The following is a 27992-nucleotide window of genomic DNA, read 5'->3' as shown; positions in this document are numbered from 1 at the left end:
TTTCTTTAAAAAAACAAACAAACCAAAAAACTGCGCAGTTGACACAGCTTGATGCTTTAAAACCCTGCCTCTTAGGCAGCTCAATGGGTTTTGGAACACAACACAGTCTTTCTTTCTTTCCCGCACACCACTTCTGTTATTCCCAAGACTGAATCTTTGATACATGCCCATCTCTTTTATGCATCAGTAGGTTGCTATCATCTTTAAATCAGTAAGCAGCCTGCTATCACAAAGAAAAATATCACCTGCTAGACAACAAAGATACATATTGCGTCATGTCAAGGAAACTGGATTACACCAAGATGGCTGGAAAGATGGCTTGAAGCTAGCAGTACAGGCTAATGAATGAAGTCTTGTTAAATATGCATAAAAAAGACTTTAATCTCCCAAAGGCTTTTATCTTCTCCAGCCCAACAGCAGAAATGCACTAATATACATTCCCCTAATTTTAGCACTTTGATACTGCATAACCTTCAGACTCTCACCATCGCCCACCAGCTGCAGTAAGGCCAGGTCCAATGGCCGCTTCCAGCGGGAGTTCTTGATCAGGGCGATGCCATAACCAGTCGTGGCGAATACTTTCCCTGAGCCGATGGTCATTACTTTACAGCCTTCATCTTTACGAGCCATGTAGTTTAATACAGCCGCATCATAGATTAAGGCATCCAGTTTACTGCAAACACAGACAGGAAGAGTAGGAGTCAGAAGGAACTGACAGACAGAAAGAGAGCAGAGAGCACATTTGTAGCGTGCAGGCATTATATTATCACTTTTGCTAAAAATGGATAAGGAAATGACAAGCTCAGGAAAACCACGGTGTGGATTAACAACTCATGATAAATAGAGGAAGAGCGAGTGAGGTGTGCAGGGCTGGGAGAGGAAGTGTGGGAGGAGGGAAAAAAGTGCAAACACATCGTAAAGGAACTCCTGTTTGTCAGAGCAACATGGGGCTGGGAGGTGTAAGGAAGAGAGTGGAAGAGTGAGATGTTAGATAACAGGTTGGAAACAAGGTTATAATTGTTGTTATGAAAACTATTACAGAGGCAGAGTAAATAAACACAAGTGTTTCCGTTAAATTAAAAACTGTATAAATGAGCTAGCAAAGGAATAAATGTCAAACTGAAAATATAATTAGCAGGGTTGAAGCACCGCTAAAACTTATATAATTGCTTTTTTCTTTGAAGATATAAAAATTTTATTTTAGTTTTCAGTTTATTTTCAGGAAAAGTAGAGATTAGAGAGACAACCATTTTCATCTTTTTATTTGAATACCTTATAGCCTCACCTACTATCCTACTGTAGTTCTATGAATATATGACATTCGGGAGTTGTAGGTTTTTGAGTAAACTGGGCCAAAAGAAATTAAATGAAGGATAGACATCTTGTTTGTCTTGACTCAATGGTTATATACTACATAGCATAAGTGACCAAAAAAACAAACAAATACAAAACAGTGCAACTCAAATCTAAACAAAATGATCTAAACATTTAACTTTATTTTTTTTTACTGTTGCATAGCTGATAAAAGCCAAGAAGTCAGTGGGTTTTTTAACATTAAAAACAAGTAAGAAATATCTATGCATCATTAAAACTGAAAAGCATAATACAAAATCGAAACAATATAGGAAACAATATAGGAAGTCAATGAGCGTAAGAAAGCCAGCACAGACCCAGTCTTGAGGTGGGAGATGGCATCCTCCACACTTTTCTGGTTGTATTTGATCATGTACTGGTGCATGTCTGGATAGTTACTGCGGATGTTTTTCTCTGTGCTTCCGTTAGGGACCGTTCCAAATTTCAGAGGGGGGTACTGCTCTGTGGGGTGCTGAAACTGAGAGAGGGGAACACAGTATGAAACAGTGATTGAAATTGATGTTGCATTTGTTTTTTCAAAGTAATTAGAGGACTAACAATAGAGCACGAAGAAAAAATACTGCAAGCTTCGACATGAATGACATGTGACAGCGAATGTATGTTAGAAACAACTCTAGAGCTACTGCAGCTGTCAAAACCAAGTATAATACATCATAAACACAAAACAATATACAAAGCAGCAGTGCTGACATGCACATTGTGTTCATTCTGCTTTTAACAAAAGACAACAATAGCGAAGCAGATGGGGGAAACTATTTTCGTTTAAAAAGGGATTACAAAATGAACATGAGGCACTTAGAAAAAAAAGAACCAACAAAAGTTAAATGGCTTTAAGTATCCCGATTTGATGTAGCTTCTTTTCTGAAAATGACACAAACACAATGGAACACAAATACATTTCATTTGGTGTACACAAGTGCATTCATTTGGCATGACAGCAAAACAGTGTTTTTTTTCCTTAAGAATCCCTCCGGATTCCTCAAGGTGAACACTGAGTGAGGGGAAAAGGAATATTTCCATGCTAGAATGCCAAATTACTGCACATCTCAAAGACACATACTTAATTACATTTTAAATGCAACATAATAGCATCCAGTACTTCAAAAGACAAATAGTGAGAAAATGCTACTTCATGCTGTTCATTCGCTTAGTGGCCAATTTAAACTACTGTCAATTTACAGTTCCAATCTAGTCACTGTAGTCTTACATATTGAATTAGTATAAAATATTAATCCCAAAATCCATGTGAACACTACATCACAAATGATAAAATACTTTATACTGTTTGCCCATCTACACATACTGATAAACACAAGTTTTCTCTGCATCTACAGAAGCCCAGAGACCCCTATTCCCTTACCTTTTTATCGCTGAGGCCAGACACAGTGTCAATGTATTCCTCTTGGATCATGAAGGCAGCCAGGTTGGCAGTGTAGCTAGCCAGGAAGATGACAGCAAAGAAAGCCCAGACAAGAACCATGATCTTGCTAGTGGTTCCTTTGGGGTTCTCCACTGGAACGGAGTTATTAAAGACCAGAGCCCAAAGAAGCCAGATTGACTTCCCTATTGTGAACTTAGAACCTCCGGCCTCTGACAGAGGAGAGCAAAAAACAGAGAAAGAAAGACTTTTAACACTGACTTGAATTTTAAAGGCACTTTAATTATTCATCAGCTCCAAACAAACTAAGAAGTATCAAAACTGCTAAAGTGATAAAAAAGGCTTCCTATACTTCTCCTATGCAGATGATGAGGTGAGAAAGGGGGGCCGGTGCCAGAGGATGAAGAAGAGAACAGAGGAAGGAGAGGAATACAGAGCACAAGTCTGCAGTCCTTTATTATACATGAGTGTCTGCGAAACTGCCTGCACCACAAATATCAAACCCACGTCCAGGCCAATAAAGAACAGAGGTGAACTCAGCCATTAGGACTCCTGAATAAACTCAGTGGCAAGCAACTGCACATTTTTGTCCATTAAAATAACGCTTGAGACTACTAAAGTTTGACCTTATTAAAAGGTTAAATGCAGTACTAAGAGCAAATTGGACTCACTCTTGCCACTCTGAAGGCTACGGTTGTACCCCACTGGACTGAAGAACTCAAAGATGAAAACCGTCACTGCCACCACGGTCAGGCACATTACAAACATCATCACCCACACAGCAGGGCTGTACGGCTCTGAGAGAGGGCACAGTGAAAGAGGAGAGGACAGAGACAAATCAAAACCATTAGTAGTATTGTTTATTTTTACTTGGTTTGTACACAACAGAGCAGAAATGGATATTAAAAATGAACTTTTTATCTTAACTAAGAATTTGAAACAGCGTAATATTTGAGAAAATATAAATTATTTTCTGTTCATGCATTTTCTGGGAGCCTTGGGGAACACGCGTTCATGCATTCTTGATATTGCTAGTGCTATCCTGTTTAAAATAAACGAAAATTAAATAACTGACATTTCGTAGTTTACAAGGTTGTATCTGCATTATGAGCAGTTTTGAGATATTGATATTCAAAGTTTTTGCATTCCATAGACTTATATAAAACCCTTTTTGTTTTCTAAAATAAGGCCAAACGTGTATACAGCTTACAAAAGAAACATTACATGATGCAAATAAGATTAAGAATAACAAAAATGTCAAACAGAACCTTATAATTCCAAGGCGATGATTTGTCAAAATAATTATTATTCAGAGTGACTTAAAAATGCTGTATATATTTTCTGGAAAATTGGTCCCATGCGCTTGACTTTGCTAGTGCTATGCCCAAAACAAAAAAACTAAACAAAAACACATTTACATTTTTGGTAGACACCGGTATCAAATCAACTTTAATTGCAGTTTAAGGTATATATTTTTTTCTTTTCATCTGTCCTTGATATTGCTAGTGTTATGCAAAAAAAAAACAAAAACGTTTTTTAAAACATGACATTTGGCACATCAAGCGAATTTTACTAGAGACTATGCAAAGCAATTTCAATTTCACATAAATGTACAGTATGTATTTTTATCTGTTTAAGCTATTCCTAGGAATTGAACTAATGAATTTGAAGTTGCTGGTGCCATGGTGTGAAGTACAAAAAAAAATAAATAAATAAATTATAAATTAAAATAAAATAAATGTACAGAATTCAGTCTGTTTGAAAAATGTTGATTTAGTGCTTCTCACTGAAGTGTGATAAATAGTTTGTTTTGAAAGGGAACTGTAAGTCTGATTGATGAGCTCTGAAATGATACGCACCAGTACCTGGAAAGTCATACATCATAATCACATGCAGCAGAGACTGATTAAAGTCAAATATGATGAAGCATTATGGCTCGCACGAGACTCAAACTCACCGAGAAAAGCCGAGGGAGAGACGGTTCCGTTACTGCGAGAGACCATGACGCTGATGCCCGTCTCCACGAAGGGCACAGAGAAGTCCACGACCTCTGACCTCTCCTCGTTGATAGTGAGAGAGCCGATCGCCATGTCTGCCCGCTTGTACACAACCTAGTGAACAGGAGGAAGTGGAAGATTGTATTTTTGCCCTTTTGCCACTTTTATTAGTAGCAGGAAAGTTTTATTTACAGGATTTATAGGGACTCATTTTACAGGAGCATTAGACCTAGTAAAATTCTGCTGTGCCCTAGTAAACTTTTACTGATTAATCCTTGTTTGACAAGGGAAATTACTGTATACTGACCTGAGAAACACTCCAGAATACTCAATGCATTTGATCACAAAAACATCACAGGCTAGTGTATATTTCCTTACTTACCGAGCCTTAGATTTGTCCCGAGATCATATAGGTCGCTGTGACTTGCAGAGGAATGAAAGCTAAAATATGCTAATGTTTGAATAAGCACCTACTGCAATATCTATATTTAAACAGGATAGTAAAAAAAGCAACAAGATAGAGTGAGAGGGGTTGGGGCATGACTCGAACCCATCTCCCCACGAGCGCAACAGAGCTGCATACGTCTGGAGCAACTATCCTCTGTGCCACAGCTCTGACATGAAAAATGCATTATGGATCAAGAAGGCCACAAAGAAAGCTGCTGCATTAAAAGTGCACAACCTGTGTTGTCAAAAGCATGAAGCACTTTGTATTAAACGCTTAAAAAGGTTTGGCTGAGCATGTAGTGGTCAAAGTGCTTGTGCCATTAAATGCTTTTGGAAGGTTAAAGGTTGATAATATAAAATAAAAATTAATGCAAGTGAATATTAGTTGATGGACATTAAATTTAGATGTAAGTTAATGTAAAATTCATTAAATGTTATAAACATGTACATGTAAAACCAGTAATGATATTTCTACAAGAACAGCTTTATTACACAAAAACCTAAAAGCACATTCAGTGGCATATGCACTTTGACCACATGAAACTATATGCTCGACCATCTTTGATCCACCTAGCTCTTTGTGGCTTTGTCTGGCAAATACATTTATTTGTTATGCTATATTCAGAGGAGAGAATGTGCATTAATGCAGATGATTCTACCTATTATATTATCATTAACACTTATTTTGTTTATGTTTATTATATATAATTTAGTTATTTAAAGAGCAGCCATGCATCTTCAAACTGCAAACCACTTTTATGCATGTATTACCATTTACACTACCATTTAAGTCTTTTAAAAGGATCATTTATTTTATTAAACAAGGATGTGTTAAAATTATTTTAAAAAATGTACAGTAAATACTTTTACGCAATTACAAAAAAAATATCTTACTTTAAATAAATGCAGCACCCTAGGAAAAAAAGGTTCCAGAAGAATATCAAGTAGCTGTTTTTAACATTAATACTTCATTTATTTATTTGGCAGATAATAAGTGCTTTTAGAACATAATGTTTCTTGAGAACAAAATTTCTGAAGGACCATGTGATACAGAAGACATAACAGTTGTTTTAAATTGTATCAATATAAAATAAGTAATATTTCACAATATTTTGCTGTACTGTATTTTCGATTACAGTGAAAACATAAAAAAATCTTTCTGAACTGCTGATGTATTTTCGGACCCTTTTTTCAGCACATTATATACAGCACAGTCATTTATACAGTTATATTTTTAACCTTTAATTTTTCATTAAAATACACGACTTTTTCATCTGACCGAACAAAAAATTACCAGATGAATAATGAATTATTATAATAATCACAAGCTGTAGCCCTATATTGAAGTTTAGGAAGCCAAAGGTCACTCGACATGCTGTGAATAAATGTAGAAGGATTGATCGGTTCTACTCTGCTAATATTTAAAAAGTAAACTACAGTATTTATTTAATCTCCGTTTTCTAGGTCACAGACAGGGAACAAATATTTGTAGGTTAGAATTATGCAAATAAGAAACTGAACTAGTGATCATCTGTAACCCGTAGTCACATTAACACCACACAATAGTGCTAAGAAAAATGTAAAAATGCTTTGGTTTTTTAACTCTATCCCCAGGTCCCCTAGAAAATAAAGGTTCACTTTACAGAGAGAAGCACCAGCAATGCCGCTGGAAGAAGACCATGAAACGTTAGAGAGAAAAAAGTGGAATGAGCTCAGGAATTGACACAATGACGAATCGAACTCGTGCCGCCTGCGTGAGCACCGCGGCTCAACCGCTACACTACGGCCCTAACGGAGTTTCCTCTACGCTTTACTGATCAAAGCTTTCACTGTGCAGCAAACCTAGGCAGTCAAAGAACCGGTGATTTGGAGGTGAGTCCTCATCAAGAAATCAACATTTTGCCTGAACACAGGAGCCATATGTGGTGAGTAACAGGTGGTCTATCTGCAAATTCAGAGAACCTCCATCTCTAATTAATATTCAATCCACGTACTGGCTGCATTCCAGTATCCATAAATTGGTCGGGCAGATAGTGTAGTAAGAAGCCTGCACACATAGACGCTACAGGAGGCAGGTTATCCATCTCGAGACAGTACACCCCATACAGAGAGAAAGCATGCCCGGGAATACCAAAAAGGAGGGACAACATTAACATCTTTACTTTCCAGTGCGGCTCTTTTCTCACTTTGCATTCTGTTTTATATTCCTGAATGGTGTGAAAAGCTTGTGATGCAGAGGAACGGGATTTATGGCGACGGTGCAGAGTTGAGTCACTGCCTAAAGTCATGCAGGTTACAAGCTTTCCCAAATCTCCTCTGACAGCTTGAACGCTGCATTGATTCTGAAAAGACGCACACCTGCCTGTGTGTGTGTGTGTGTGTGTGTGTGTGGAGAAGGGATTGTTTAGGTAGTATAATTTCCAGTGTGCAGCGAGAGCTTTTGCATCCTTGTTGAAAGTGAGCCTGCGTGTTTCTTGGTCTGCAGAGACTGTGGGAAGAACATCGATGAAGTTGTTTCCTCGTGAGCGTGCCGCAGCCCTGGTCCTGCTGCAGGCCGGCATGCAGCACAGGGGAAATGTGGACCTGTCGTAGATAGAAGATCAAAGCCGCTCACGCGCGCGCACACTCGCACTCGCAGCCTGAGAAAATAACCCTTAGCGCTGCGCCTACAGGGGCCGTGCTGACAGCTGATTGGCTGAGCATCAAAATATGCAGTGGAGAGACCAAAAGAGAGAAAGAGAGAGAGAAAAGGGGAGAAAGAAAACGACGTGGTCACAGAAAAAGAGATGGAGAAGCGAAAAGGGGAGGAAAAAAACGCATAAGATACTGTGAGAAATATTAAGAGCAGAAGAATGGAAATGAGACAGTGAAAAGAGCTGTTTCCATTCCCTAGCAACTGTCTCGAACAGGCGTCACTCCAGGGTGTGAGCGCCTCAGCGGGGTCTCGCTCTCAAAACAACAACCCTCCTGTCTGTCATTCGCACTCACATGCGCTCGCAACTCATTTTTGGCTGGCTCCAGGCCTCTGTCTTGGATACCTCTGTGTTTGTGCGTGTGACCCATTAGCTGAATCCCTCGGCGCTGTGTTAAAAGGGTTCAGAGTGTTTCGGGAGTCCTGGAGGCCGGCGGATACGGGTGGGAATTCAGTCATCAAACAGGGCAACAAGTGACTTCTCTGTTACATCATGCACCGTGCTGGAGTTACACGTTTAAACTCTTTACAGAGAGCAGGAGGTTTCCACCTCTGGCACTCGGACCCTCAGGGACCCCCGGTTCAAAAAAAAAAAGCCTTGAGATCTTCCGCAAACCCTTAACTTTTGTTAAGAACACTAACATTTCTACAAATACTTTACTTAAAATAAAAAATAATTAAGAGATCGACATGTCATGTAGTTCTATGTATTTCACACACTACTGCTCAAAAGTGGGGGGTCAGTACGATTTTTTTTTGAAGAAGAAATTACTGTAAAGATTTTAAAATAAATGTCATGAATTGTTTTCAACACTATTAATAAATCAGAAAGGAAGGATAATGTAACACTTTAGACAAGCTATTTCAAATTGTAATATTTTTGCTGTAAATATAAAATTTTGCACAAACATAAAAAAAATCGTATTTGAACCATAGTATAATTTTGTCAAATTTAAAATAGTAACTTACAGTATTAGTTTTGAACACACATTGTTGTATTTGTAATGTGTTATTATTTTATAAAATCACATTTATTTTACTATATCACGAGCTATAATATTTATCAGCTAGAAATGAAAAGCAAATTTTTTATGAAAAGTTTTGCAAACCCCTGCTAGTGTTGAAACCTCTCAATAAAACACTCTGGCAACCACATAATGTCACACATCTACCGCCTTCAAAAGAACATGGACATATGTTATAAGCTCACATTGATTTCTTACTGAAACTTCTTCAAAAACACTGCACCATGACCTTAACTATCCCATAATCACAGTGTTTGATCATCATGACTACTGATACCAAAGGGAATTGCAGCCTTGCCTTTAATCTGTAGTCCTCTCTCCACCTAATGCCTGTATTTACATATGCAAGTGAAGTCTTCTCAGTGATATCGCTGACAGTGCATCCAGGGCACTTGCTCATCAGCACAGTGAATAAGGAGAGGAGGCGCTGATGGGAATACAACGAGCTCAGCCGGTTTAAAGTAGGTGAAAGGCACAAAAAGCTTCCCTTACCTCTCCCACCATCCCGTTCCAAACTCCATCAATCTTCTTCCCATGTTTCCCATTGGTCACCAAGTAAAGGTCATAGGTAAAGCCGACAATTCTGGCCAGTCGCTTAAGGATGTCGATGCAGAATCCTTTGCAGCACTGTTTCATGGGTGCCACCCCTTCCTGAAGTGCACTGCAACCAAAAAGAAAGTGCTCAGTTATGTGCACTATTGCCTACATGACCTTATTCTACATCCCTAATCCTACCCAATACCTGAATTTAACTACTACCTTACTAACTACTCATAAGCAGCCAATTAAAAAGACACAGTCATACAGTATATATTTTGATAATATTATATAAATATATTTAATATAAAAATGTAATATCTTATATATATATATATATATATATATATTTAATATAAAAATGTAATATCTTTATTTATTTATATATATATATATATATATATATATATATATATATATATATATATATATATATATATATATATATATATATATTCTTAAATATATATGTGCATATGTGTGTATTTATACATAATAAATATACACAGTACACACAAATATATTATGCAAATAAAAACTTTTATTTTGGATGCGATTAATTATTTGACAGCACTACATAATATTATAACAATAGAACATTTTTTGTTTAATTTGTAATACTATTTTACTTTATTTATTTTAAAATATGAGTGTTTTACAGATACAGTACACAGACATACACAGTATAACCCTGAAGAGAGAAAACAAGAAAAACATTGTTATCAGAAGGACTTAGACTTAGGGAATGTGAAATGAAGAAAGACTGAAAGAAAGATTTTCACTTGTATAACATATTGGTACATTTTCTGTGATATAACTAAAAACCATATAATTAGATGAAACACAGGCATCCATATGTCTGGTGTGGGAGCAGCATCCGCAGAGACACGTGTACACGGCAAGAGCTCAAGCAGATTGACAAGCAACATGATGGCTAAGTATGAGCAGAGATCGCCACAAGGCAAAGCCAAATGAGAGGGGAAGTGAGAGAAAGAGAGGGAGAGGAAACAAGTGATCGATTGCAAAGCTAAGGCAGGTGAGTATAGCCCCTGGAACCACATAGTGATATGTTGGGGGGGGGGTACACAGAGATAGACTAAATTGAAAGAATCTGACAAATGACCGGAGAAAGATGACCAATGCTTCCAAACTGAATTCTTTGTTGTAAGAAAAAACCTTGCCATTTCTAAGTACTTCACTGGCATGCCATATATTGCTTTTCAATTAACAAATACAATTTACATGCACGCATAAATATAGAAGTGCAAGTTATGAAGACATCTTTATTATTAAACCAATGTTTTGCCATCAGCCTTCTAAAGTGATAAAAGCTTAATATTTTAAAAAAGGTTGATGGTCAAAATGTTGGTTTGATAATTATAGCATTTAAATTAAATTAAAATAAAATTAAATTAAATAAGCTGCCAGTAATACAAATAAAATAAATAATAAAAATAATGCTAGCAATACACCGATTACAATATCGATATAATAATGATACTATCAAATATAATATAATATAATCATAATATTTTTTATATCTTGAAAACAATTGATGGCCAAATGTTGGTTTAATATAACAGTAGCTGTGATTACAATAAATGAAATATAAAAGAAATAAAAAGAAAATAAATAAGCTGCCAGTAATAAAAATAAAATAAATGAAAAAATAATGCTACCAATACACTCTGTAGAATACACTCACTTCAATACATTTGAAATGACTAAAATTCAGCACCAAAACATGAAATTATGAAATTAAAACCGCTCTTTCGGGGCAAACGATTAACAATCTAAAAGTATTGAGAATTTGCATTTGAGGATGCATTACTAATATCAGTTTGGCTTTAATAGATACTGCATTTCTCCACTAACGCCTGAGTATGATCTCTGATAGAGGATTTGGCAAAATGTGGAATGATACTGCAATGCCTGTCTCACTGAAAGGTCATAGACCCGTGAAGGCAAGCAAATCTAGTTCCTAACTTTCTAATTTAACTATGGTTCCTTGGGACCCACCGGAACAATTTTACAACAATGTTCCTTTCCCCCCCATACAGAAAAGACATGATAAATGGCAGACGATGCTGTCAGATCAGTACTAACCTGGCATTGAGAGGCCGTCTGCATGGCACAGAGTCTCTAATGCAGGTTCCAGAGGCAGGGTCTGCAAGCTCCACGATAACGAAGGGCCGCTCCTCCAATGTCACGACCCTCAGGTGCTGAGCATCATCGGGCGGCTGCAGGAAGGGACCATACCGAGACCAAGCAGGGTACCTCAGACGTAACACCCCGTTCTCCCACCATCCTACCTAAGACCACACAGACAGTACACGGTCGAGGGTCAGAGGTCATTCGTGTCTTTGCAGTCGCAGAAATGTGGCCAATAAATGGAGATTTCAATTTAACAGGCCGTGCTTATAATGACCGTGACAAAAGCTGTTTAAACATGACTGCTTCTCATTATGAATCCAATTCATAAATCAATAATACATGGAAGTCAAAGGTCTTTTCAGCGGTTTTAGCTATTTAAAACGGTCTATTCTAATAGAGTCATTGAGGCTGGATTACAGACAGGAATGGCTTCCCTTTTCTCAGGTTAAGCCTGTAAAGTGAGGAAGGATAGTGAAAAATGAAAGACTATCTCCTCTATGTTCCTCTGTGAGCTTATAGCTGAGGGCTCTCTAAAAACAGTCCTGTGCCCTTTTTATTCACTGGGGAATGAGTGGATTTTTCTTTTCAGAGGAAAAAAAAGACAGATTTTTAGCTAAGTGACGGGCCACAGAGGAAAAGGTTACGAGCCTGAGAAAAAACAGAGAAGGGGTAAAATGTGTCAAGATAGGCTATGACAGTATAACTGAGCTCATAATCCATATACTAAGACCTGCAGAACTGTATGAATCAGAAAATAAGCCAAAACAAAAGGCATGCTTTTAAGTAAAAGTATTATTTCCATTTATTATTGTTATTATTAATAAAACTATTATTATTAATAATGCAGATTATACTTTAATGCAGATTATGCTATAAAAGATTACTATCAGTAGTATTAATGCTTCTATTAATAATCATGATGTTACTATAAACATCATTGAAACAACATAGGTTCTTATACAAAGCGTAATCTACATGTATTAATATTAGCGCAGGCAATCAGTTTTTCTACTTTAAAGGCGTTAAAAATATTTAATAGTGTTAACACAGGGGCGGAGCTAAGGTTGGCCACCTCACTCACATTAAATGCAGAACATCTTTATGAGCATATAAACATGACACATTTCAGACGCACACTCAAACGTCACCTCAGCACTAGGTGTGAGTCAAATGAGCACCGAAAGTAGAACAACAGCTTCAGTAGAACAACAGTTGACATGCGGTCAGATGAGATGTTATCAGGCCACATGTCAGTAAAAACCTATTTTTGTTTCAGTCTTCTGCTATGCAGTGCTCATGGCGCATGCTTTTCAATTTCACATGAAACAAGTCCGTGTACACTGCGGCCTGTAACATTTCATATTAAAGCATGAATGAAACTACAAGCATGCGTGTCATATCCTCGTCATGTTCAGCAGCAGCAGGTCTTAAAGTCATAGCAGACAAATAACCTAATAACCCTGCTGCTGTGATGTCTGTTAGTCAAAGAATAAAAGACAAAAAAAGACAAACCAATAACTTTTGTAGCTTTAAGGATTCATCCATATTTAATTTAGAATTTAGTGTTTGATAACCTTATTCAATTCCTGCATATTTCCTACATACATATATAATGGGTTTATGTGAAGACTGTTTTAAGTTCACTTAAATTAGAAGTTGAAACTATTGCAGTATAAAAATCTATTCAGAAACTGTAGATTCATTTCAGAAAAAAATAATGTGATTGGTTATCTTTTTATTAATTGACAGCACTAATTAACATTAATTAATAATATTTAATTTAATATTCAGTCTTTTTATTTTAATACTGCTACTACAGTATTAGTGGAAGAAATAGAAGAAAAAGGACAAAATACATTTACGATAATACATTTTCTTATTCCTCTTATAGACAAAATACAGAGTGCTTCACCGGTCTGAGAAAAGTTGATGTAAAATTAATTTGGACTTTTATCCAAAGCAAAAACACAAACGAAAAATTCTATAACGCAAGCAATTCATCATAATGGGACAGCAATAAAAGAAGGGCTGTGATACAAAGCATGAGTTCAGTTTCATATTTCACCAAAAAAATGAAAAAATTCTGTCATTATTTACTCACCCTCGCGTCATTCCATTTCTGTATGCTGTTATTATTTCCATAAACCACAAAAGAAGAATTATCTGAATTTCCAGTGAGATCTTTTCATATGACAGATCACAGTGACCAGGGTTTGTCAAACTCTGAAATGGCTAAAAAGCAATACAAAAGCACCATAAAAGCAGACTGAAATTTAAACCTAATTTTCTCACAAACAAACGGCATACGTTCACGACATCAGATATCTAAGCCAAAATGCCGAAACTGTGGAAAAGTCACATGTGCATCTACAGCTTTAATTTCATTTCTAAACCTTGACAGTCAGTGAACCGTCATTGCATGGACAAATATGAAGATTTGTTCATCAAAAAACAACACAGTTTTGGAACTACATGAGGGTGAGTAAATAAATGACAGAATGTTCCATTTTCGGAACTATTCCTATAGGACACAACAACCTCTCGGCAGTTTGTAAGCAGCACACACTTCACATATTACTGTCTTATCCCAGTCCCAACACTCAAAGTTTGCTAGTAGCACTGAGCCGTAGGACTCTCCCCAGCACACCAGCAGAGAGTGGCAGCTATCAGCACCAAAGCAGCCCTCCAGAGCCATCCAGATACAGCAAAAGATGTTCAGCTCTTAAAAAAATGTTACAAGTCTCAGTGGTACATGGAGAATAAATATACCTCTCATATGCTGTGTATGTGTACGCTCATGACTCTGAGATATCAGTCAGCGGCTGGCAGCTAAAAGACTTTGCATATTAGCACAGGATCAGGGCAGAGGCATCTAATTGAAAGGAATCGAGCAGGAAATGGCAACAGTCAGCATGTGGATTCCTGCAAGCAAAAGCTGGTCTCATTGGGCTAGTTATCCCACTTCTAACTGCTCAGTAACGGAGGCTGTGGCATTACAAAGGCTCGGAAATCAAACGCATCCGGGGAAGATCACTGGAAATTACAAAAAGCCAATTCTGTGACATCGGCTCACCTGGTCCCTGTCTCGTTTTCTCTTCATCAATCTGTCTGCTTGGGTCAGTCTGACTGTCCATTTGTCAGCTTCCTTTCTTTCTCCCTCCTTAAATGTCCGTTCACACCAAGGGTGATAACTTTAATGATAATTTTATAAGTACTGGGACATCCACATCGCAAATATAACGAGAACAACAGAGAAACAATATTGTTGGAAAAACATGTAGAATATTTTTCCAGCTAATGAATAATAAACATATTGACAGCCAATCAGAATCTATCCTGCTTTAACGAGCGTAAGCATTTAAAGCACAATACAAAACTTAACCACATGCTTATAATAAAGAGAATGTTAAAGGAAAAATAAGGGAATTAAACTTACTTGTTCTACTTGTTCCAAATGGGTAAGTAAAACACAAAGAAGGTGTTTTGAAGAATGATGGTGAACTGACCTTTTTTTCAGTTTATGAAATGGTTATCGTCAACTGTTGGGTTACCAACATTCTTCAAAATCCCTTCTATTAGGCTTAACAGAAGAAACAAACTCATACAGGTTTGTGGGTGAGTAAATGAAGACACAGTTATTGGGTCGCCATTTTTTGGTGACACATCTATTTAAAACATAAGTATGTAGTGTTGCATATTTTTTCAACTTTGCAGTTGAAAAGGTACATACTAGTGTGGTAATACAATTCTGCACCTTATTCACACCTAAATGGTGTATATTACTACCTTAAAGTTATGTATTATTACCTAAGGTGTATATATTAGTATTTTATTTGGAACATGCCATAAGGAATTCAGAGTGTCTATTTACACTACATGCAAATATCCTGACTTGTTGGCATTTACACTATCTCCACCAAACAATGTGTGACTGAGCTAGTCAAAATGACAAGAGTCAGTTGTTTGTCATCAGCTCTAAGTGCACAGATGATAAAATGTGTATCCTGTACTCATTTTGACGCAGTCAACCTATGTTCGAATTTACCTTGTGGCAATTGTTTTTTCTCCCTTCTCAAATCACATCAGCAAAACATTTATTCACTAAAAAACATTAAGGAAATAAGTTGAAAGAGTTTTGGGCAGGGTTAGGTTAGGTGTAGAGAGGATTGTACCAAAGAGGTGGCATCCATTTAATAATTTCCATTAAAATTAACATTTACGCTCAATAGGTTACTAATGTACTATAATACTGCGGTACTATTTGCAATAAATAGTATAAACAGCAGAAAATCCTGCTTTTTTGTAGTGTAAATAAAATTTTGCTATTTGCACTTGTTGTGAATAGAATCTATGCTAAGAAAAAGTGCTATTTTCGCTTTGTGTAAATAGCACATGACTAAAAATACTGCTATTTTCACTTAGTGTTATTAAAATCCATTACTTTTTGCACATAGTCTAAATAGCATCTGTGTTACGAAAATATGCTTTTTTCACTTAGGGGGGGAATAACATCTAATTGCTTTTTATATTTACTGTAAATAGCCACTGCCAAAAGAATTTGCCATTTTGGCAGAATTTCATACTGCTCAACAAACTTAACAAAGATAATCCCAAAACAAAGTCACGGAGTGTATCATCAGAATGATTTTGAAACTGATATTACAGTATAAAAAAATACAAACAAAAAAAACTTACATACAGTTTATAATAACAGCAATAACTATATAAGTAACAGTTCAAGTAAAAATGAAAATTCATTGCCTGTCCTCTCGTTTAGTGATATACTGTATGAAGCATCTGACAAAGAAGTAACTTTCAAACCAAGCATCCTACTTTTGATTTATGTGGCAAATCTGCTCGGCCAACTTGAAATCTCAGGATTCCTATTGAAATGCTGGCAAAAATTGCAAGAATCTAACTGCACCTTTCTTACACATTGGTGTGGATGCTAATGTACAGGTACCGGTTGTTATAGTTATAGTTATCTATAGTAATCGCTCTTGGTGTGAACAGGCTTTCACAGTCTGTTAACCCAAGATCCATTTCCTCTGAGCGGCACTGACGGGAGGGAAGGGAACAGGAAGGGAATGTTGAGTTTGCTGGCTCGTGTCTGCATCTGACAGACAGCGTCAGCCCAGAATCCGCCACGGAAAGAGATCCAGCCACACATCTCAACAGGTGACACCGTCTTGTATTAAGGATGTCTGAACAGCTTCATAAAATATGCATGGCGTGTCACAAAGTAGCACAGCCAGGCAAGGTAGGACTGTGTGGGATCCGAGTGGCTTTTTGCAGCTGCTTGAGGGATAGAAATGCTAATGATGCACAGTGTTTAGTGTCATGTCCTTATAATACTCTTTAATGTGTTTGAACGTGCTGTTGGGTTTCTCTTCTCCCTCTCTCCTCTCTGATCTTTCTCCTTCTCCCCCTGAATCTTTCCTACTCTCTTCCACCTCCAAAATGCACTGAGTTCTCAGGGCCGATCCGTGTCAGCGGCAGCCAGACGTCTTAACTCTTTTCGACGTCGGAATGTGGGCCGACAAAACGACCGAAATAGGAGCGTCGGAGCATGTGTGGAGAACCAGAGATCCCGCGGTGCATAACAAAGAGCCGGAGTAGCAGAGATCTGGGCCCAAGCTGAGGGGGCAGAGCCTCACGCAGGCAGAGGTAGAGCAGGGGCCTGATCAAACACAGTCTCCCCCGGGAACGGATAATGCTTTCACAGGGTGAAACACAAACATGCTGCCATGACACCCCCGTCCCTGTGAACGTCCCTGTGAGAGGAGGATAAAACGAGCCGCTTTCACCCCAGCGCGATCCTTACAAATCCACTAGCAGATTTACACGGCATAAACACACATGGACACATCCTGACAGGTACAAAGAGGTTTTGGAGAAATGTGCTTGGCATTTCATTTCTTAAACGTCTCCCCCCCTGATATGTATCGATTTATGAGAACAGCGCCGACAAATGGGATCAAAAGCACTGTAGCAGTTAGTTTGTTAAAACGCTATAAATGCCGCATGTGGAAGCCGTCACATGAAGTGCCTTGTGCAGAACGGGCTTCTGGAAGTTGAGTCATCCACGTCCATTGTCTACTCCGTGTTAGACAGAACGCATTTACGAGAACCACAGACAAAACGGAGCGAAGACAAAGACGGCGAGCGTCGTGTTTTAATAGAGCGCCCTCCTAAAACAAATGGAAATTGAAAACCTCCTATAGTCAGCGTGGAAGCCTTTTAAATGTACATTATGGCGCCCCATTAAATATTTTATGTGAATGACAAAGACTATGTGACTCTGAAGTACAAAAGCATCCAGATGTCTCTAACTGCACTTTTCTCCTGAACATATCTGCAAATGAGATGCAGGCGCCAAAGCCAGAACCAGCACCATGCAACCCTTAACAGACTATTGCACCGTTTGATGGGTTTTTAGGAGTTATTCCGTGCACAGATTTCAAAAGCAACAAAATACCACTGTCTTTTATAGAGTGTGCCATTACATTAGATTACCACCCCCCACACCCCCAAAAAGTTTTAAACAAATAGAAAAACAAGAACTCTCTTAAGAACTACTCATGTAGTTTCAAACCTGTAGTTTTCAAACTATTTTATTTACAGAAAAACTAGGAGTAGTCCTTTTTTGTAAACATGGACAAAATTTTGTTATTATAGTACAATATTACATGATTTTTACTTATTATAAAGAAATAGCAATTTTTAATATATAAATTACTTTTTACGATTTACCTAATTAGAAAAAATTATATGTATTGTGGAAATTTCCATGACATCTAATTCCCTCACATATTCAGGAGTCATTAAATGTGACCAGATCTAGAAAAATGAATTTAAAATTATATCCTATTTGAGTTATGGTCTTCTGCCCTCTTTTTCCAATTGAAAACTATCCACTGAAAACATAATCCACAGCATATACAGGGATAAACTATTTATTTTACAGTTTAATTTGACCAAAGGCATGTGTATATATGTATATATAAATGGTATTAAACCAGGCTGAAGAAGTATTTAATTTAATAAATACTTACCTAGAAACAAAAAAAAAAGAAAATAATAATAAATAAAATAAGATGAATCTAATTTTCATTGTTTTTTATTGAAGACCTGCCGGAATTGACGTCACAAGTATATTTAATTGTACATAATATATATAATTAGTAAAGTAATATAAATACAATATAGATGATGTAATTAGTCACTGTAATTATTACCTTTGAAAGTAGTTTACCCAACACTGGTGACATTTCAGGGGATACCCAGAACATAGGGAAATGCTCAGAAGTGACGAGAGAAAAGTTCATTTCCACTGATATTCTTTTCACAATCTTATAAAATTTGTAACTTTATATTTGTATATATATATATATATATATATATATATATATATATATATATATATATATATATATATATATATATATATATATTTTGTCAATAAGTGGCTACAAGTAGTATGAATTTGTTATCTCAGTAATCAATTTAATATATGAATTATATCATTCTTATTTATTTATTTTTTAATTATCCATTTTCATGCAAATCGTACCATAAATCATGAATGCACAGAAAACTGGAATTGCATAGTTACATTTTCTCATAAAAACCATTTGAGCTATCCTAACATTTATGAAGACTTGTTATACAGTGGTGTTTTTATTTTTGCAGCTTGATAGCCCAGTAGTCACCATTCACTTTAATTCTGTAGAAAAGAGCATCATTAGCGTACTGTCTAGCATCTCTTTTTTTTAATCGACTGAAGAAAGAAAATCATTTGGGTTTGGAACGACATGAAAGTAAATGATGACAGAATTCTATTTTTGGTTGAACGATCCCTTTCATACAGGAGAAAAGAAAGATTTTAAGGAAATGAAAGACTGGCCTGATTCAGAATGGGCTAAATGTAGAACAGACAGCGAGGAGGAACTCGTTCGCTGGCACCTAAACAAAGCCTACACAAGAACATTGACAGAACAAACGATCAACACTCGACCTTTCAAGACGCCCAGGGCAACACAATCCCCATGCATCCTCTAACTCTCCTACCGGAGCCAGTTAACGTGAGTCTGCCGCTTGACAGAACTGCAATCATTGGTCCAAAGCATGAAAAAGCATTGATTTTAGGTTATGTTGTGTACGGTATATAATGTGCATAAATATAGACCGTGACAAGCTACGGGATCAGCAGAAAATATCCCCCACTCTATACTAAACTTTTTTTTGCTCTTATGGCTCAATGTCACTGAATTTTGCCCGAAGGAATTAGAATTTCTCCCAAGTACATAATCCGCTGTCATTTTCTCTGTTAACAGATTGTAGAGGTGGAGAACACAAGCGCTGCCAGGGATTACAATTTTCAGTCTCTACGCTTGTCTTTGTGGCATCTAAATATTAATAATTCTGTTTTAAGGCACTAGTTTGAGTGGCACCTTCATGTATATGACATTCTCCCCGGCTATATTTACTCAGCTGGGTTTGGGATCAGTTATTTTGTCTCGCGACAGCAGCGCTCTGCGGGAAAAATGTAGAGCCACAACGTCCCATGTGGCACCTACAATACGCTGATATACGAGAAGCCAATAAATTGAAGGGAGTTTTTATTCATTTATTTATTTATTCCTTCTCCGCTCAGACATGCTTAACACAAACATAACTAGCGAAGGAAGGGGGAGAGGGAAAAGAGGAAATCAAATCGGCTCCCTAAAAACATTTCACAATTAATTATTTTCCGGTTATTGTTCTTCTCATAATAATAATAAAGTCGCAAGCTAATAATGTAGGAAAGCCTTGCTAATCTTAATAACATACTGTGGGTATCATGGATATGCATAGATAACAGGGCCGAAAGTAAACATGAGCTAATTGTACATTATGTACATCCTCTTGAAACCCTAATTATATGTTTATATCATTGAGGCTTTAACGCTTCCATGCGGTACGGCAGAAGTGCACCGTCAACACCAAAATGCTCTCTCTGCTGCACAATGTGATGCATTGTTCAGAGTTAATTGTAATGGGTTTTTCTGCCATGGACTGTCATGGGAAATGGTTTTCGAAATTAGTGTAGTGTCAAGTTGTATATCATTTTAAAACCGCTTTCAATTTATATGTCTTACCGCTACAAACTGGAACATTAGATTTGCAGCTCTCAGACAGCAAGTCCATCATCCCGATAGTCATGATGAAGTAAATCGCACCTTTTATTAAAGCAGTGGGCTGCTGTTACTTTTAAATCCTGATGTTTTCATATGCGTAATTAACAGCGCGCCAAAAGCCGCCCATGTCATAAACAGACACCTCGAATGAAATGTGATCTTCTTTCGAAACCCATTCCAGCGCATTGCTACTGCAGTGCTCAGCATGGCTACTGCAATGCTGCTTTTCATCCTGGACATTACCAATCCATAACAGCGGTTACACAAGAACGAACAGAAATAGAATTCTGATTAGTTCTTACGTCTTCCCAGCCACTCCTGGGCGTATAGTAGATGACATCCAGAAAGGGATTGGCCAGGTAGCCCTCGTTATTGAACGAATAGTCCCGCCCACCGAGCGTGATGTTACTGAAATACCTGCAGAGCGGAGAGAACAGAACAGAAACAGTCTGTTGAGATGGAAGAGACCCAGAAAGAATTAGTATAAAAGACTCAGAGGACACGTCAAAGAGGAAATCTCGCACGGAGCACTTCACAAACATCCTAATTAGGTCAGATTGCGAGACTGTGGCGAAGGTAACCATTTTATTTCCTTCAGCAATGGAATCAAAGGAGGCAGTCACTCTATTTCGAGCACTTAATCTAAACCAGTAAAATACCCAGAACGGTGCCTAAATGTGACATTCTTTGTGACTGCTTCAAATGAATCTTTTTATCTTAAATCCAATATGCTTTTGGCAAAATGAAGAGCGCACGTTTAAAAATGTGACTGGGTGAACAAGTTTGAAGGAGCAAAGTTTCCTTATGAGGCTTTTGTGAAGATTCCTCACAAAGTTCCTACAAAGATGCCTTTGATAAATACATGCAAAACCATTATGTAGAAGCCTATTTAGCAAACCGTAATTACATCAGCAGCACTAAACAGGTGAATCTCTTTTCCCCATCAATCCTCTTCTGATGTGTAATGAGTGTGAGTCACACTGATGCGTGTTATGTTGAGAGTTTCTGCTCAGTGAGTCCATGTCATTTCTTCCCTCAATACGTAAAATATCCTGTTGAAGGTAGTTAACAGTTTTTTGGGTTTTTTTTACAGTTGTTCATAAGTGCTAGTTTCATCACTGGAAGCCAGTGCTTTTCTCATGAAAATTATTGATTAATATGTTCATTAACTAAGCTTTTTTATTAAGATTATTCCAACGATAATGAAAATGAGATGAAAATGAAACATGCTGCTGACGGAAATATGAGACAAAAATAATGCTGATTATTCAAATAATCTCATCATAGTCAACAATGTAAGGGATATAAACGGTTAAAAAATAGCATCAAATTTCGCATGATCTGCGGAAGTCAAATTTTTATGAATTTCAACTAACAAAATAACAATACACTAATTAAATTAAAATAAAACTTTGTAAAAAAGAAAATTATCCACCTAATTTTCATTTAAAAAGTATGATATTTCCTATCAATCTGTGAGATTTTCAACCGATTAGCCACTACAGAAGTACAACTAATGATAAAAAAGTGGAATAAATCAAAAAACTATTTTGAAATATAAGCATTGTTTATGATTACACTAAAAAAATATGATAACAAAACCAGTTTACAACTCCATAAAGCACCATAATAGACTATATCAATGAAAAGAACTAGAAGCAGTCGATAACGGAAGTCAAAAAGGGCTTTGCTTGTTAAATTTAAGGGGGATAATCTTCCAATTATAATAAATGAAACTGGAACATGCTTGTTGATTATAATAGGCCTCTGCTAGTTTTGCTGCACTGCATGCTTTCAGGGCAGACACAGCATCAAGAATGCTGCTATTGTTTATCCCCTCCCACCCATGTTGTCTTCTTAAATACAGGGGCATGTTGAATGCCTCCCCCTGCAGTCCCTGTGGTCGGGGAGTAAAGGACATTCATACCCCAAAGGTGCAGCACTTTCACTCTCATTAGAGTGTGTCATTACGGATAAATAGACTTACTATAAATGCAACAAAGCAGAAAAGTTGAAGGTTAATGCCAAATGAGTTGAGCTTTAAACACAGTTCTCAGGGTGAACATAAATAGAGGGCTTTTTAAAGATATTCAAGATCAGTATAATAACACTTTTAAACTACGCTGAAAGCAGCATTTATTTGCATGTGTTGGTTTAGCACTTAACTCGCCAAATGAATTAGACAGGCAATTTAACGAAACCTGTACAGCATAACCCCACTATAGACATCAAGACGCCTAAATAATATCTTAACAAATATCACAAATGCTTGGTTATAACACTCTTCTCCATCATTTGATAATGATCAGCTGATTTACAGCTGGCATGATCGCTAGAAATCGCACACAAACATCCCTTTCAGATTAATTTGTCACCTGCTTTCATTTTATTGTGAATTAAAGCGCAATATACAGTACAATAAGCCTAATAAAGGAGGAGTGTCTGTGTGGAAATGAATGCTAATTACTTAATTTAAATACCCTGATTGCACCTGTTAAACACTGTTTCGTGAGTGGTTAGTGAATAAGATGCAGCTTTTTACTCTGCAAATAAATAATTTATTTAATTATTTTATTTTCTCCTATGACAATATCTAAATCTATTCCTTGGATGGAAACGCGACAGTTAAATTAAATGACAGATGAAATTAATATATTTCAGTGGTTATACAGTTTAAAGTACATTAGTATAGAAAAATGCTGGTTTATATAATCTTCGTAAAACAATATGTATAATATAATCTGTAATATTAAAATGACATTTTCTAATGTTTTACTATAATATTTGTTTCTATGTTACAGCTATGTTACAGCTTTTCACTACCCATTGAAATCTCCTTTAATAAAATCAAATCCCATTCTTAAATATGTCCCACTATATATTCATCTTCACTTAATACAGCACGTTACGTTATTGAAATGTCCATGGGCACTATAATATAGTGTTGTGCCGCTCAGTGTGAGACATGTTATATCTCTGTGTTAAACATACAAGCCACATCTGGAATCGGTAAAAAGAACTGTTTCTTACTTCATTCTACCGCGAATCCTCTGTGTTCTGTTGCCATCCGTCTGACAGTTAGTGACAAAGTGTGGCCCTCCAGTGGCTCCGTAGTCCTTACGCAACGCGACAGCTCCATGGGTAAGAATGGACACCCCACGGGCGATACGTCTGCGGGGCTCGTCCCTCCAGCCCTGTGGTCTGACCGCAAACAGCCGATTGGGTAGTCCGGTCAGGCCCAGCTCGGACAAAGCCGGACCCACCGCGAACCATATGTGAGAGGCGCTGGCCTGACCAGCTGCCCAAGCAGCGTGGAACACCTGTTCTGCTTCCTCCTGAGAGCAGTACAACAACCGCACCTAGAGTGGGAGTGGGGCAAAGAGGACAGAGGGGACCAAGATGAAAACCAGAGAACAGGAAACAAAAGAGAGTGCAAGATAGAACACAGAGGTCAAAAGGGAGGAAGAGACCATGAGTGGAATGAGAAGTGGAAATGGAAAAGAGGACATATATTCATTTAAAAACCACTAACTGATCGTGATGTGACTGAAAATCTGTAATGTATTGTTCTTTTTGCTGTTAAATTGTTGTAAGGAGAGCATTTCCATTTTACAAAAACACAGCCTAACAGTCCCAATATCAAAAGTGCAATTAAAATGTTGCTCTTGTTATTACATTTTAAATATTTCATAGAACATTTATGTCAATTAAATGGAGCACAACAGAATGGGAGTGCAATCACTTGGATCAGTGAATTTGGATTGAAACTTGAAATCCTATACGCACTTTAATTAATGATATATGAAAACTAACATTAAAGGGATTACTGAAAATTAAAGCTTCATTACAGGAACTAATAAACTGATTACTGTAGATTGATGTGCTACAGTATGTACCCTTTTCAGAAAGCAGAATGTGAGTGTTCCTGCAGAATCCCATATTCAATGCTATTTATTCTGCTGCATTTCAATTGTAACACATGTCCACTTTACTTTATTTAGCTACTTTTTGCATAGAATTTGTATAGCATAGAATATGGCAATAAGAGCTATATTGGTAAAGATAGCTGATTAATTCATCAAAGAGCTAACCAAAATTGAACTGATTATAAAAGCAGTTATTTGTTACAGCTCTAATGTATGAGGATTTATTTCAGGCAAACAGTAACAGACAGAGATGATTTTAAAGGAGAGGAACAGCTTTGAAGTAATGGTGCTGGGACATGCCTTAATGAAGAAAGACGGATACTGGATGGATGGAAAGAGAGGGAGAGAAAAGGGAAGAAAGGAAACTGGCACATCTGGGAGGGAAAGAGAGAAAGGAAGGAAGGAAAGAAGAGTAAAAAAAATAGAAACTGAGAGAGGGACTAAAGATTTCACCTTTACAATGCATGAGAGGGAAAAACCCAAGAGAGATAGACTGTAAAAGAGAGAGAACAGGAGAAGAGGGCTAGAGAACTAGGAAAACAACAAAAGAATGATAGAATAAATAGAAAATCCAGCTAGTATCGAAACGCACCAACCCTGAACAGGACAAATTAAATGATGAAATTATCCTCTTGTTCTGTGTGTGTGTGTGTGTGTGTGTTAATGTAGACTATACAGTATATCCTGTCTGTCTCCATTAGGGGTGTGCTGTATATTAAAAATCATGGTATGATTAATACTGGTCCTGGCTTTTTGATTGGTCAACACCAGGTCCCAGTTGTGCTTCACAAAATTAAGATATTTTTGCTACATAGCAATATTATCGAGGACTTTATAATTCAGTACTAGAATGCCACTTGATAATGTTTAGCAATAAGGTCATAATGCATTGTGAATATATACACAGCTGAAGGGCTTGTGGGTACTACACTGTGCATTACATACCTCTTGTACCAAATGCAGCTATTTTTAGCGATGCACCAATATTAATATTCTGACTGATCATGCCAATATGCTAATAGGTATTTTATGTCTTTAGTTGATAACCTATAAGTTTAGTATCTGATAATAACATTTCTACATTTTTTGCTAATATGTAATAACATAATAATAAACAAAAATAAATAAAATTAAGAGCTCGAGTCTGTTTATTAAAAATTAATTGTTGGCTACATAACATTAAATGCATTGCTTAAATAAAAAAAAACCTCACAATTGAATGAAATGATTGCTATTGTGTTTTTAAATATTAACTTCAAGTGCGCATAAGTAAAGTGTGAAAAGAGGAGAATGATCTTTTAAAAAACATTTAATACAATTATTAATATTAAATGATTTTATTTTAATAAAAATCTTTAAAGGTTAACATGTGGTGTTCTTCTGATAACAAAGATAATCTAAATATAAAATAAAAAATTAGCATACAAATTAAAATATCCCAAAATAGGTCAAAATATATCAAACATCGACAATACTGATTTCAAATTTACCACAATATGAAAACAATACATTTTAAATATTTTTAAAAAATGTAACCAGTAACACAAATGGTAGCTCAATATCTTGCATTCATATTATTTTTACTGAAAACTGACATCAAGATTTACATAATGGTATGTCTAAACTAACTCACTCACAATACAGTCAACAAAGTTGTCTACACTGAAAACCACTCTACAATCCAGTGTGAAGAATAGACTGTAACTTTCTGCTTAGTGTTGGATTTTATTTTACATCGTACAGCAGATACACTGCAGTACTATAAATGATATAGCAATCTCTACCGACTGACACATTTCTACACTGTCATACAGCCCAGTGTAATCTAAGAATGCATTTGCACTCTATACAGTATGTTCAACTATGCAACTTTCTGTGTGTGTAAAAATGCATGCTTTATGTATGTGTGCAATATTTATATGGGTTTGTGTGTATGTGAGTGTGTGTAATTGAGCAGAAGCACTGCAGACTGAATCTAATGCATACGGCATTGGGCTGCACCGCCACAGGCTCTGTGTTATATTAACACTGACATCAGTGTACTGGGACCCACAAGGCACAATAACACCCTCTAACACACACATACACAGAACAATAACAGCCTGGAGCCAGGGGGAGACAGAGGACAACCTGCGACACACACATACACACACATTACACAAATATAGGAAGAGATGGGAAAGGGAATGAGAATGAGACAACGGAGAAAGGACAGCGAGAGGTCAGAAAAAGATGGTGGAGACGACACATCCGAAAGAAAAAGTCAAATAAATGGTTAAGGACAGGAAGTGATGTCAGAGTACATGAATGATTAAATGAGTGAATAAGCGAGACAGAAACGCAATGACCTTCCCTCTCTACCTGTGCTTCGTTCTCTTTCAGCAGCCGCCGTGTGCGTGCTCCTCCCGGGTCATCGGTTAAATTCAACATCACTACGCTCTTCTTCTCCCAGCCGATGAATGACCCATCGGTCAAACCTTCTACTACTGACAGGAAGTCCTGGTAGCCATGGTGACGTGTGGACACCACCGAGAAGGCCGTCCAATCGTACTCCTCCAGCACCTCAAAGATCACCTCCAATTGGAGTGCAGTGGAAGAGCTGAACTGCAGGAAGATTGAGCCGGTCTCCTGCAGAGTAATTAAGAAGGTAAACGGCTACATTTCCCACGACTAAAGACAGCTGATTCATTCCTTGCGTAAGGCATCATGGGAACTACATTTCTTCTGAACTGTTTCTAATGTGACATTCACTAATCATAACAGCAGACAGAGCTTGTCTTCTGCAGTGCAATTAAGGGGGAAAAATAACTACGTTTCCTGTGATTGAAGACTATTTATTGCTTCCATAAAGCATCATAGGAATTCAATCTCTTATAAAGAGTTTCTGAGATACGCAGCCGCTGCAGGAACATGAGGGAGGTACTTCAGTGACTCTAATCGTCACCGGAGTACGTCGCACAGCTTTAAATTGAATTTGCGAAAGCGTTGAGTGTACGCGTGGGTCCGAGAGCGTGTAGGATTCAATGCGACAACATCAAATGGATTCAATATCGTGTCTCCAGAGCAAATAATAATAAAAAAACATAACATTTATGAATGAAAATGTCTTTTTACCTTTGTAGTTTTCTTATTGTGCTAGGGAGAGCATGTTATAAATGTCGAGACTAGCAACTGAAATTGCAAAACCCAGACCGAAGCACTTCAGTGAACACAAGAGGGAAAAAAAAGAGCAGACCATATGGCCTGCAGCGGTAATGCATGACCCTTGCCCTTGCTATTTATC

General features: G+C 37.1%; 1 protein-coding gene across 1 annotated transcript in view; it reads right to left on the bottom strand.

The window, feature by feature from the left end:
* LOC122360375 (protein kinase C alpha type-like) overlaps nucleotides 1–27992 on the bottom strand; it is a 104976-nt gene that overhangs the window by 51039 nt on the left and 25945 nt on the right. The window contains exons 4-13 of the mRNA XM_043260919.1: nucleotides 27071–27337; nucleotides 23814–24142; nucleotides 21086–21200; nucleotides 11557–11762; nucleotides 9406–9574; nucleotides 4710–4863; nucleotides 3424–3549; nucleotides 2735–2964; nucleotides 1671–1831; nucleotides 486–673 (exon numbers count right to left, since the gene is read on the bottom strand). Of these exons, the coding sequence (XP_043116854.1) occupies nucleotides 486–673; nucleotides 1671–1831; nucleotides 2735–2964; nucleotides 3424–3549; nucleotides 4710–4863; nucleotides 9406–9574; nucleotides 11557–11762; nucleotides 21086–21200; nucleotides 23814–24142; nucleotides 27071–27337 (1945 nt within the window). The remainder of the gene's footprint in view (nucleotides 1–485; nucleotides 674–1670; nucleotides 1832–2734; nucleotides 2965–3423; nucleotides 3550–4709; nucleotides 4864–9405; nucleotides 9575–11556; nucleotides 11763–21085; nucleotides 21201–23813; nucleotides 24143–27070; nucleotides 27338–27992) is intronic.

Source organism: Puntigrus tetrazona, chromosome 16, assembly GCF_018831695.1.
Source record: "Puntigrus tetrazona isolate hp1 chromosome 16, ASM1883169v1, whole genome shotgun sequence".
NCBI lineage: Eukaryota > Metazoa > Chordata > Actinopteri > Cypriniformes > Cyprinidae > Puntigrus > Puntigrus tetrazona.
This window is presented reverse-complemented; position numbering and strand designations above follow the sequence as displayed.